Source organism: Salvelinus namaycush, chromosome 10 (genome assembly GCF_016432855.1).
Source record: "Salvelinus namaycush isolate Seneca chromosome 10, SaNama_1.0, whole genome shotgun sequence".
Classification (NCBI taxonomy): domain Eukaryota; kingdom Metazoa; phylum Chordata; class Actinopteri; order Salmoniformes; family Salmonidae; genus Salvelinus; species Salvelinus namaycush.
The window spans coordinates 17138961-17151353 of NC_052316.1; the positions used below are offsets into that span (position 1 = coordinate 17138961).

A 12393-nucleotide genomic window follows, 5' to 3' on the forward strand; every position below is an offset into this window, starting at 1 on the left:
ATTCCTAAATTATACTTGAATGTATTCTTGTTCTTTTTTACACATTACACTAGCTTACTGCTTGTAGTACTTGGGCCTACTTGCTCGTTGTCATTATTGGTAGTGGACTTGAAGACAAGTTTAATGCTCTCTCTTAGGTCCAGTTATCTAATCTGAGGTTAGAAGATGCTGTAGACTATATTTGGGATTTTCATCAGGACCACGAAACGTTCAGGGAGGCCTGACAGTCAGGTGTTGCGAGCATCCTTGGTTCATCCCGTCATCACTACCGTGACGTAGGTCTCGGGAACTGTCCTTACAGTGGTGGTGCTGAACAAGATGGCTGTGCGTCGGGGAGCGGAGAGCTGAGGTTGAAATATAACCCCCTAAATTGATCCATACATGAGAGGGAAAGCGCACGACAAAAGACTCTAAAGATCAGATTTTTTTTACTGTCGCAAAACAGTGACGTATAATAGCTTCTAGTAGAAACGGAGCTGACTCCATCCACCTATTTATACAGGCTATAGATACGGACATCTACTCCGAATTGAAATATCGGTGCCGGTGGAAGACATCTGGGAGCGATCATAGCCAGAGCTAAGAGATGTCATTGCTGTGCGTTGGCGGTAAGTGACAAACTAACTACTGTTGGCTGTCGAGAGAAATGCTCTTATTTACACGGGTAACCAGTTGCTCCGCGGGCGGTTTTCTTAAATTCATCTCATTTGCAGCTGATTCTGCTCTAAAATGTCTTAATTGTTGGCGTATAGGCCTAAACGACGCGCTGAATACTACATTTGTTTTAAATTGGCTGTAGTCAAATTCCTTTGACCAGAAAGCTCTTTGTATTCTTTAGGTGGCCAGACAGCCTACAGCATTTTTTAAATTGGTCTAATTCTTGTTTTATAATATGACTGTCTTCTAATGATAGAGAAGCGTAATGAACACTGTCAGTCATCATAAACACTTTGATGTCTTGGTGATAAAATGGTAGCTGAACTGTCGTTATTGTAGTCTATTAACCGCAACAAATCACGCTCAAAATATGTTTGAATATTATCGTAAAGCAGACTACACAGAGTAAATATGAGTTTCTGGAATAGGATTGTCAGAAACTGAGTCCAGTATTGGATTATGTCCCGGTGTGTAGTAGCTCACTAAAAAGGCGTGTACTGTAAATCCATGTTATCTTTGGTTTCTATTCAGATTTTTAAATATGTAGGGGTGGTTCGCACGGCAAATATTGTTCATTTAGTTTGTGTACTGTCGCTTTTGGTTGTCTATCAAAATGATGATTGCATTCCTTAGGACAGCCTTTCTCTTAAGAAATCGTGACGTTTCCAAAGAAATATCCTGAATGCAGCCTTTCTATGCCGTGACTACAGTAGATTGCCTCTAGCACCAGCCTTCTATATGTTGAATCAGTGTTGTTGACCATACCCTTTCTAGAATGATTGTTTGTGTGAAATGCATTTTCTCCGAGGATAAGAACAATTGGTCCAAGAGATTTTACCCTGGGCAATGGGGCATTGGCGCGAGTCCTTTAGTCAATTTACTCTCCCAACAAAAACACCTAATATCAGATGTCTTGTAGCCCTACAATCAAAACAGCTAAATAGTCTAGTTTTTGTTCGGGTTGTTTGAATATTAGCTGTGTTGACCTATTTTGCTCCCTCAGTAACTTGTTTTCCAGTTCATTTGTTAGCTGCCTGCCTGTTATAGATTATTTAGGCATTCAGTGGCCTGCTTTCGGGTTTTATGCTATTGTCACATCGATTCACACCCACAGTCACTTCCCTTAAAACGTTGGCCTGTCACGATTTGTCTATGAAAGTGGTAGAGTGAAATGCCAGCAAGCCTAAAGTGTTTGTGGAGACAGGATATTGTCTTGGCACAGTAGTTGGATTAACAAATTGATTGCACAGATGTCAGGATTGAGACAGACTGTCAGATGTACCTGCGATATCTTCAAATGTTGTTGGCATAGCAACCCTCTTCCCTGGCATTTGGAACTTTTCCTTTAATTTCCCATTAGTAATGAATGTACAGCTAAATTAGTGGTTATATAAAATCCCGTAGCCAAAGTGAGATTGAGAGACAGACTTTTCTTACAAATGGCACTATTTTCACCCACTATCGAGAGACTGGAGGAAGAATGGGGATATGAGTACTTTTTGTTAGGCCTTCATGTAGAAATGGCAGAGAGAACATGGCATTGACAGCAACCCAGTGGAGAAGAAGTGTCCCCACTGTTACCGTTTCTTATAAACGCATGATTCTAACTATAGGTCTATTTGCATATCTTCAGATCATTAGTGATAAGGAAGAGTGATGCCCAGTGTTCAGCGAGAGAGCAGATTTCTAGCGTCACATTACAATATCAAACAGTACACACACACTTCCTTGCAACAATGACCGGGCTTGTTTTTAGTTGACAAATCCCCAGTCATTTCTTCTTCCCACATGAATGTCCACTGAAGCTCTCCGTGTATTCCCCAGCATGTCATGCGTTCAGTGGCTCAGCTAGCAAGCATGAATAATGTTGTAATCCAACGGAAGGATAATTGGCTTGCGCCAGCCGAGGGCCGTTCAGTTCCATATAATCAGACACTATATAACAATATCTCATGTTCTGTTCAGGTTCAGAATACATGATGCCTGTATCTCGACAGGCTGCTCCCTGAAAGAGAGTGAGCCCTTGGCTTTAATTTCATTTTTGTGTTTCATATTCTGTGGATTCATTGTTTTTTAATGGAGACAGTTTTGTTCTTCATTAGGGCACATTACAATGGATACTTTAAAATAAAATATAGTTGACCTCCATGATATAGTTTATTATTACAAATTATAATAAAGATTCATTTCACTGTGTGCGAGTAACTTAATTGTCCCTCTATTAGATTGAACAAGACGATATGACAGAAGAAAGCAATTATGTCGTCTCATTCCTGCCAATCAGAAAGTTTCATTTTGTATCTTCTTTCTCTGTTTCTTCATAACTGAGAACTCCTCCGACATTATAGAATTCCTGCAGGCTACATGTTTGAATTATATTGCTGTTTCTTGCTCTTTGTACAAGTACAACTGATCTGAAGTATGAGGTGCTTGTAAGCTTTCGACTGGAAAATCTCAGGCAATAAAACCCTGGAGCGCTTCCGTAGGGCGAGAGTGACTATATTTCCTGCGAAGAGTGAAAGAGATTTGCGTCAGTTCAAATCTGGCATCAGGACAAAATGTGATTCATAGTCACCGAATATATTTTAAGTATTTTAATTAAACTCAAACGATAAATGGTAAATGCAATTTTCGTATATACGGGTTCACTGGATCTCCGCGCAGGGTAGATCAGAGAACTGTGGAATGTACTCAAAATAGTAGTTTTATACTATGACACTTTCATTCTCAACTCGTCCAGTTGGCCTATCATAGTAGAGGTTTAGCATGGTTCATACTCTTGCTCCTCCTTTGTGGGCCCCCAAACTTGTCCCACCCCCTTGGCGTTTTCCTTCTCCACATCTGGTTGTTGGGTAGAGCAGCTCCATCTTGTGTCCCCCTCGACCATTCACTGAAACAGTTCCTAATATGGTATTGTCCAGTATTCTAAACTCCTGGTTGGTCTAGAGAGATGCACCCCTCCCCTCTCCAGACTGTCCACAGCTTTTATGGCCTGTGGTGGTCAGTCCTTACACATACACCCCCCTCTTTATTGTGTGTGTGTGTGCAACAAAACATCATTCACCTTCAACCAATATGCTAACAGCCTATAGTGCATAAACATAAATCCTAACAAGAGACACTAGCTTGTGCGCTTTTTAAAAAAGTGGGCTTTTTTGTAACCCTCCTGCCATCATAGCTAAACCGGTTTAGCATTGTGCATTTGAGCTGTGTGAGTCCCCCTCTCCCCCTCTACCCTTCACCTCTCACCCCCAACCCCTATCCACTACTGTCCCGCTGAAGTGGTTCTTTTTAGTAGTGGGGGTTCTGCTCTGCCTGCGCTTGGCTGAACAGCGAGATTAATGGAGCACGAGACAAAGAGATAGAGAGGGAGCACACACGCCACATGGCAGGAGGAGAGAGAGAGAGAACGAGAGGAAGAGAGAGAGAACGAGGGGAGAGAGGGGGAACAAGAGGAAGAGAGAGCAAGATTCCAGACAGTGGATTGAGGTTGATGATGGGGGAGAGAGAGAGAGAAAAATTTAGGCAGTGGATTGAGGCTGATGATTGGGAAAGCACTGCGTTGGAGGGGGGGGGGGGGGGGGGGGGTGAAGGGATGGTAAGTGAGAGAGACATGGCGGAGGTGCTGAGGAATAGACAGCTGAAGAGGCTGGCTGAATGACTGGGTAGAATCCTGTTAGCTTCAGCTCTGCAAAGGGAGGCGGTGGTAATGGAGCTGGACATCTCTTTTGTTCCTTGTATTTTGCAGTGTTCCATGGAATCACCCTACAGGGGATGAAGTAGTCTTCTATTGAGTAATGGTGAATCATGAAAGGCTTAGCTCTGAAGTTGGTTAAGTGCATCCTCTAACTCCTCCTCCTGCCCTGCAGACTAGCAAAATCAGATTGATATTCAGATAAAACAAACATCCTCTTCAGGGTCTGTTGGGATGAGCTATTTTAGGAAAACAAATACTACCACTATTGTCACGCTGCTTCATCATTATCTGACTCTGACATATTAACCTTATCATGTCAAGTCAGACAGCAGGAGACACAATTTCGTTTTCTTTCATTTTCTTTTCCTTTAGCTGAAATCTTGAGTGGCTTCATAAAAAAAGCCATTCTTGTGATGGTTGTTATGATATGGATTATTCATACAGGTGGGAGTGCTCCAGCTGGACCCATAATGATAGAGAACGTGTCAGTAGGTCATTAGGACTGCCCATGTCAACCATGCGGGCATCTGAGTGGCAGCCCACTGCAACATTCCACTGTGCCCTCAGAGAAAAGCATTGGAGGTTATTTTATCCAACTCTGTGATTCCAAATGGGCCTTTTTCACTAAGTCCCTTTTCTTAACTGCAGCCTTTAGAGATGAACTGAGGGGAGGCATTCACTGTGGATTAGAAGGAAGCCTTTGAATATTAAAGCCCTGAACATGGGTTTACTTGGCATCGGCAGGGCGGGCGGGCAGGCGCGGGATTAATGAATAATGAATGGGTCAGAAAAAAAGGATTGGTTACCTAAAGTGATCCCCAATTTATAGAAGGTGACAGTGGTACCTTTACCTTAACAGACCTGCTTTCATTGTGTCACCCTTACTGGTCATCATATGTGAGACTACGTGTGTACAGACACACACACACTGAATCCTGTGTGCTCCTCTTCTCTCTGAACCTCTCTCACCTGAGCATACCGCTGAGAGCCTTCCACTCAAATAGAGCTCTTGACATCTGTTAGTGAATACAGGCTTTGATATTAAGACCCAGGCATTCTGCCATCAGAGGAAGTGTGCCCAGGCTGACTGAATTAGGTCCTTCCTTCCTCCTCCTCCTACGAAATGCCAGGGTCTTGTCATCACCCACGATCCCCGCATGGGCTGATATGCATATTGGCATATGAAAAGAATATCTAAGATTTCTGATCTAAATTGCAAAATGAACATATGTTTTGACGCTGTCTTATGCAGCAAACCTTTTCAGCTCAAGAAGGCGTGGGTTGTTAATAGCTTTGTTGTTAGAAACCTGAATCTCTTGAGTGATTGACCCCATTTTGTTTAACCCATTACAGTATGGCTCATGTTGTTGTTTTTCTGTCTGTTTTGCAGTGAAGAAAGCCAAACTCGATGGACCCCAAGGTGAGTTGAGACATGTTTGACTTAGTCTTAAAAAGTCTTAAACACTGGTTTGTTTGATATTAACACTGATATTCCTCATTGTTCCACAGAGAAATTTAACACCTACGTGACGCTGAAGGTGCAGAATGTCAAGAGCACCACCATCGCTGTGCGGGGCGCCCAGCCATGCTGGGAGCAGGACTTCATGTTGTAAGACTTCTTCCCCCTCTCCTCCTCTCCCTCATTTGTTCGCCTCTTCCTCTCCCCCATCCCACTCTTCTTCCTCCTCCTCCATCTCTCCCTCTATAGGAAAGACTTACTAGTTTCTCTCTCCACACGTTGAGCTACCCTGGGTCCTAAGTGCTCTGTCAGTGATGAGACTACAAGGCTCTGGATGCCTGATCTCAGATACGAGATATGCAACTGTTGAGCTAGGCAGCCAGCCAGCCGTCCATGCAGCCGGGCAGGCAGTGACACTAATGTGTTAACACCAGAGTGCACACATGTTGTGTAACACGGACTGCAGGGACTCCTGAATAAATGTTTTAAGTAGTGACGTTTAAGGTGCCCAGCAACACTCTCATTGTTTGGAGTGCTACAGTCACTGGGCAGGAGTTCAGATGAAGCCTTGGATAGGGCACTTGTCACAGAGTCAAAATGTTTTCACAACTGATAACAGGAACAGGAAGTTGCCACGAAATGAGTACCTTTTGCATCCCCTCTTATTTTAAGTAGAAATTGTGCACAAATATTGCATTTTAAAAGCCTGTTATATTAAATGAAGTGGACTTTTAATATAGACCACATTCAAAATTCAGTTTCAGTTTAACCCACTTAAACCCAACATTTCTCCAAGTTTTCACCATCACTGTAAAGTCCTCGCTATTTTGTTGCTTTGACACAGTCATTTCTGAAGATGATTATTTATTTCATGTTATTAGTGATTCATTTTAATGGGGGGGGGGGGGGGGGACCTGTTACGTGAGCTGAGATCTCATTTTAATTTGGTGAAACTATTACTTTTTAAATATTTTTTTCAAGAGAGACATTGACCATCTAATAGTCAAATCATAGTGTAAAAGCAGGTGATCTGGTTCTACTCTTTTTGGCCATTTTCTGGTGTTTTGTGGTCCAAAACTGAGCGGGTCGAGCAGAACACGTCAACCCTGTTACCCATAGATAGACAGGGTAGAAATGTTTGAACAATTTAAAAACATTTGTGAAGCTTGCACACAACAATCTTCCATTCCCCCTGTCACAAGGGGATTCCTGGCTGTCCCTATACAGCACTACTTTTGACCAGGGGTCAGGGGTCAGGGGTCAGGTACCACGGGGATGCAATCTGAGTATAGCTGTGTGGATACTTGAGATAATGGAGGTGCAGTGTATATATGTTATTGACCAAATCAGTCCTGGACAGTCAGCTCTATACGCTTTTTTCCTGCTAGAATTCATTCCTGTTTTCCCTGATGGAAATAATACTGGTCTCCTTCACTCTGCCTTATTGACCTCGCCTCTCCCCCTCAGACAGCTCTCTGTGGCTCAGTGACTCACATCCACCACAGGGTGAATCACATTGGCTCTTTGTTCTATTAGATTAGCGCTGGGTATCTGATGGTATATATATTTCACTTCTCTATAAGATGGGTTCTATATTTCCAGGCCCTGTTGCTCAATCAGGGTTTTTGTCATTTCGGTCTCCCAGTCTGTTTAGTTTATTTCCTCATCACTTCTTTCTCTCTCTCTCTCACCTCCTCTCTCTCCCTCCTCATCTTCTTGTCTCCCTCTTTTTTTCTACACCTTCTCACCCACCCTTCTCTCTCTCTCTCTCTCTGTTTAGTGAGATCAACAGGCTGGACCTGGGGCTGACGGTGGAGGTGTGGAACAAAGGGTTAATCTGGGACACCATGGTGGGGACCTTGTGGATCCCCCTGCAAAACATCCGCCAGTCTAATGAGGTACGGTACGCCCACCCTGCCCCCCCCCCCTGGTTCCCCCTCTCCTTCCCCACCACACTCCACCCTCCTGAGAGTACAAGGCGGTTTACCAGCAGCACATCCAAGGCTCAGACACTAGTTCATCACAACAATAGACTCATACTGTTTGTTGTCAAGCTACATCAAAGTGCTTAAGGTGGAATACACTTCATATCAGGGATGAAAGGAGTTTAAGGGAAGTGTTCTTGGGTGGTTAAGATGGATAACCTACAGGGAGTGAATTTCTCTGCTTCGAAACACTGTAACTAGGACTCTTTTTAGCATCCTCCCAATTGTTTGACTGTAAGAGGGAAAGTGTTACCCTGTACAATAACAGTACGTGTGTGTGTCTCTCTGTGCGTGTGTGTGTGCTCGTGCTAGGATGGGCCGGGGCAGTGGCTGACCCTGGACTCCCAGGTCATCATGGCTGAGAATGAGATTACCGGCACCAAAGACCCCACCTTCCATCGCGTGCTGCTGGACACCCGCTTTGAACTGCCATTAGGTTAGTGTGTGTGTGTGTGTGCGTGCATGCGTGCATGAATGTGTCCTTAGTGACTGACCAGTGAATGGGTCTTTCTGCTTCAGACATTCCAGAGGATGAGGCTCGATACTGGGCCAAGAAACTGGAGCAACTCAATGCCATGAGGGACCAGGACGTAAGGCATCTCCTCCTCTCCTCCCTCTGTGTTTACATCTTACCCGCCCGCCACAAGGCAGGGCTATCAGTAATTACAGAAGTCATCACTTACTCTATGCATTAAATATGATGTAGACCTTTCGGTACACCCATAACTCTCCTAGATGGTGATTACCCCATGTTAGATTAGCTGCAGTGCAATGTACAGTGTCAGTCAGCTGTATCTATTGTGTGTGTGTGTGTTGCAGTACACATACCAGGAGGAGGAGGAGAGACCACTGCAAGCACCATCAACACAGTGCTGTGAGTAGTAGACACTTGATACTGGCTGTAGCCTCTTCACACCCTCTTTAATACCCTCCTCCCTTTCATTCTCCTTTTCACTTTGTTCCTGCCCCCTCCCCACTTCCTACTTGTCACTCTCCCCGTCTCCTCTTCCTCCTCCTCTTCTTCACTCTCCTTCTCTCCCTCTTTACTATCCTCCCTTTCATCCTCCTCATATTCACTTTATTCCTCCTCCTCCTCTTCTTCCTCTTCCTCCCCCTCTTCTCCACTCTCCTCCCGAGTCTTTGGGATGCAGATTAGAGGGGAAGAAGCAGTCAGAAAGGCAGGCAGGCGGATGGAGGGAGGGAGGGATGGAAGGAGGTAGGGAGAAAAGCTGACATGACGAATCGAGCCAGCAGGCCTGCCTCATAGTCAGCTCCACACACAGTGATTTATGGCTGCTGGCTATGTGATGGATGTGTGCTGGCATACTTACACTGCCCTGTCAGACACAGCCCTGTCTGTCTGATGATGACGGCCCATGTGGGTGGGTGGAAACGACTGTGGATGAGTCTGGGCTGTGGTGGGTGTTTCAGTCTGTCAGTGGGTATTTGTGAGAGACGATTTGTGAGAGATCAGCCGTAAAGGTTGGTCAGTATGTGTGTGAGTGCTTGTCCGCATGCATGCTGTGTTTCATTGAGTGTTTACGGATGGGGTCTGCGAATGCGCTTTGAGTTATGGGATGCTGGGTTGAGAGTTATGGCTGACTACCCGCTGCTCTGTGCACATTTTTTAGCATTGGAGTTTATGGCTCAGGCCCAAATCAAATTTTTCTGTGGTAACTTATTACCTACTTACCCTCTGTCCTTGTAGGTAACTGGAGTCTTTGGGGAGACCAGCAAAGTAAGTCTTTCTAGCTTTTCTAGCTTCACACAGTTTAGCGAACAATGTATGCTGACTCAAATGGAACCTTGTACTGCAGGCCTATATTGCTAGGTTTAAGTATGTCACCAAGCACATACTAGCATAATGAGTAAAGATGAACCCAGACTCACATCATGATAATCATCATCATATTTCAACCATTTCCTGTGTAGATGAAGACCCAGACAGTGCGGTGGACGACAGAGACAGTGACTACCGCAGTGAGACCAGTAACAGCATCCCCCCTCCCTTCTACACCACGTCTCAGCCCAACGCCTCCATGCACCAGTACCCCATCCAGAGAGACCAGCGCTACTCCTCGCTAACCTCCTACAACGGCTCCATCCAAGAGCTGGACTACGACAACCAGAGACCCATGAGGTAACCTCTCTCCTGTCCTGTTCTGTCATCCTTACCTGCTTCATTACCTGGTTCACTACTCGGGGTCTCAATAGGGGGTTTGTCCCAATAAGCTTCCTTTCATTGTCTCCTCTCTTTCATTTTAAACTTACCTTTAAGTTATTTTACTACAAGCTGCTATCCTACAGTTGTTCTAATCTAAAAACATGCAGGGTAGGTGGAAGTTGTAGCTTTTCCCTGTCCAGCTCTTTGAGATATGTGTGGGTGAAGGAAAGGAGACGAGGAAAGGAAACTACATTAGACTATTGACACAGCATGGATCTCACTCGCAACACCTCTTCTTAGTCAAGGGATCCATATTGACTTTGTCTCCTCTAGAGATCAACACTCTATTCACCACAGAGTAAATCAGACTGATACAGAGCCCCGTGAGCTTGTTTTGGCTCACACTGTTGTTACATGGTAACCTGTTGTCCCACTGTGACTTCACTCTACAGAGCATACTGCGGTGCGGCCTCACTATACAAGCCCAAAGGAGCAGTCATGCCCACCTTGTATACAGGCCGTGTGGGAAGAGCCTCACCGGCACCATCACTTAGTGTGTGTGTGTACATGTGTGTGAGTGTGCATGCGTGTGTGTGTGTGTCGCTGAAATACAGCCCCCTGTGATCACTTAGCAACTTGTTTCCCCCCCCCCCCCCCCCCAAAATCAAGTGTGTTTTTTGTCTTAACATCTATTGTTCAAAGGCACAAGTTCACTCAAACTCATGCCTTGCTTGGGGCAGCCACGTTATTGCATAAAGGCTTCTCTCGACAGTGATTCTGTTTATAGCCATATGGACCTGCAAGGTCCGCTATAGCTAAAACCAATCACTCTCTTCTCTGTCTGACTGGCTCTGTCTGGCTCCTTGGTCAGTGCCAGTGGTCTTTATGCGGTAGGTTTGCCAGGCAGTGTGTGGTTCAGTTTGGTGTTGTGGATGTTGCTGTGTGTCTTTGAAAAGCCCCAGGCTAGACTGTACTGATGCTCCTCTACTGCCTCTCCCTCCTTCCTGCCAGACGCTATGATAGTTTAGACTCGGCCACCAACGGGCGCAGCGATCTCGATTCAGCCTCAGGTTCGAGCCGGCACACCAGCCGCCAGTACTCTCTAGACAGTAGGCACTCGCTCTCTGATAGGTGGGTCTTTGCACCTCCTCTTCCTCCTCTTCCTCCTGCTCCAGCCTGTGACTTCGTCCGTGGTCTCGCTGTGACGTCAGTGGTGGAATAGTCCTGTCCTCCTCGCTCGCTGTGCTTGCATGCATGTGCTGTTCAACTCCCTCTCTCTACTTCTTATCTACGTTCCGATCCTGTATCTACCTGATAATAACTACTGTATACACACCGGTATCACACACACATGATTTCCCCTCTCTCTGTCGTACATCTGTGGTGAAATGTGAATGAGTTCCTCTGTTGTGTTTGTGTTGTTGTGTAAGACATTGAAGGCATAGGGGAGCAGTTTGGCTAAGTTGATGTGAGTTGCAGTGATGAAGTGTTAGTGTGTTCTGTGTGGTTCCTCTGCCTCCTCTGTCTCTCAGTGGCAGCCTGTTATTACCTCCTCCTCCTACGGTGCCTCAGTGACAAGTCCTCTCTGTGATTAACTATGCAGCTCAGGCTTCCCCCAGCCAGAGCCAGCCATACTGTTGGCTGAGGACCCTGGCCCCGGCTCTTGGGTGGCAGGAGGCATGCCTGTTCAGAATTAATAGTAGCCTATCAGAGAGGGGAAGACGTATGTGCCACTGTACCTCTCTCCTGCTGTGTTTGGTGTTTGAGAAGGAAAATGCAGGGTTCTGTCAGACAGCTCAGTGAAAGAGCTGTGTGTGTCCATGTGGGTGTACTAAAGAGAGAGAGAGTTTGCATGCGTGTGTGCTTCTTGATCGAGTAGCAGGATTCTGGATGTGGTTTTGTGCGTATGCAGTGTGTGTATTTCTATGTGTGTGTTGGTTTCCTCCGGTGTTCTGTTTTCCTGTTTGCATTCAGCCCAGGTCCCTGTCTCCTAGCTCTCACACAGACACACACAGCCCAGGTCCCTGTCTCCTAGCTCTCACACAGACACACACAGCCCAGGTTCCTGTCTCCTAGCTCTCACACAGACACACATAGCCCAGGTCCCTGTCTCCTAGCTCTCACACAGACACACATAGCCCAGGTTCCTGTCTCCTAGCTCTCACACAGACACACACAGCCCAGGTCCCTGTCTCCTAGCTCTCACACAGACACACATAGCCCAGGTTCCTGTCTCCTAGCTCTCACACAGACACACATAGCCCAGGTCCCTGTCTCCTAGCTCTCACACAGACACACACAGCCCAGGTCCCTGTCTCCTAGCTCTCACACAGACACACACAGCCCAGGTCCCTGTCTCCTAGCTCTCACACAGACACACACAGCCCAGGGCTGTTTAACTCTTCTTTCTTTACTCCCCCTGTACCGCCTC

At 45.8% G+C, this 12393-nt stretch overlaps 1 protein-coding gene across 1 annotated transcript in view; it reads left to right on the forward strand.

The window, feature by feature from the left end:
• Positions 1 to 586: 586 nt before the first annotated feature.
• Positions 587 to 12393, forward strand: part of LOC120055192 (protein unc-13 homolog A-like) — a 48088-nt gene continuing 36281 nt past the window's right edge. Inside the window, 9 exon segments of the mRNA XM_039003113.1 lie at positions 587 to 608; positions 5745 to 5774; positions 5864 to 5963; positions 7594 to 7711; positions 8111 to 8234; positions 8318 to 8388; positions 8618 to 8672; positions 9507 to 9536; positions 9731 to 9938. Coding sequence (XP_038859041.1) covers positions 587 to 608; positions 5745 to 5774; positions 5864 to 5963; positions 7594 to 7711; positions 8111 to 8234; positions 8318 to 8388; positions 8618 to 8672; positions 9507 to 9536; positions 9731 to 9938 — 758 coding nt within the window.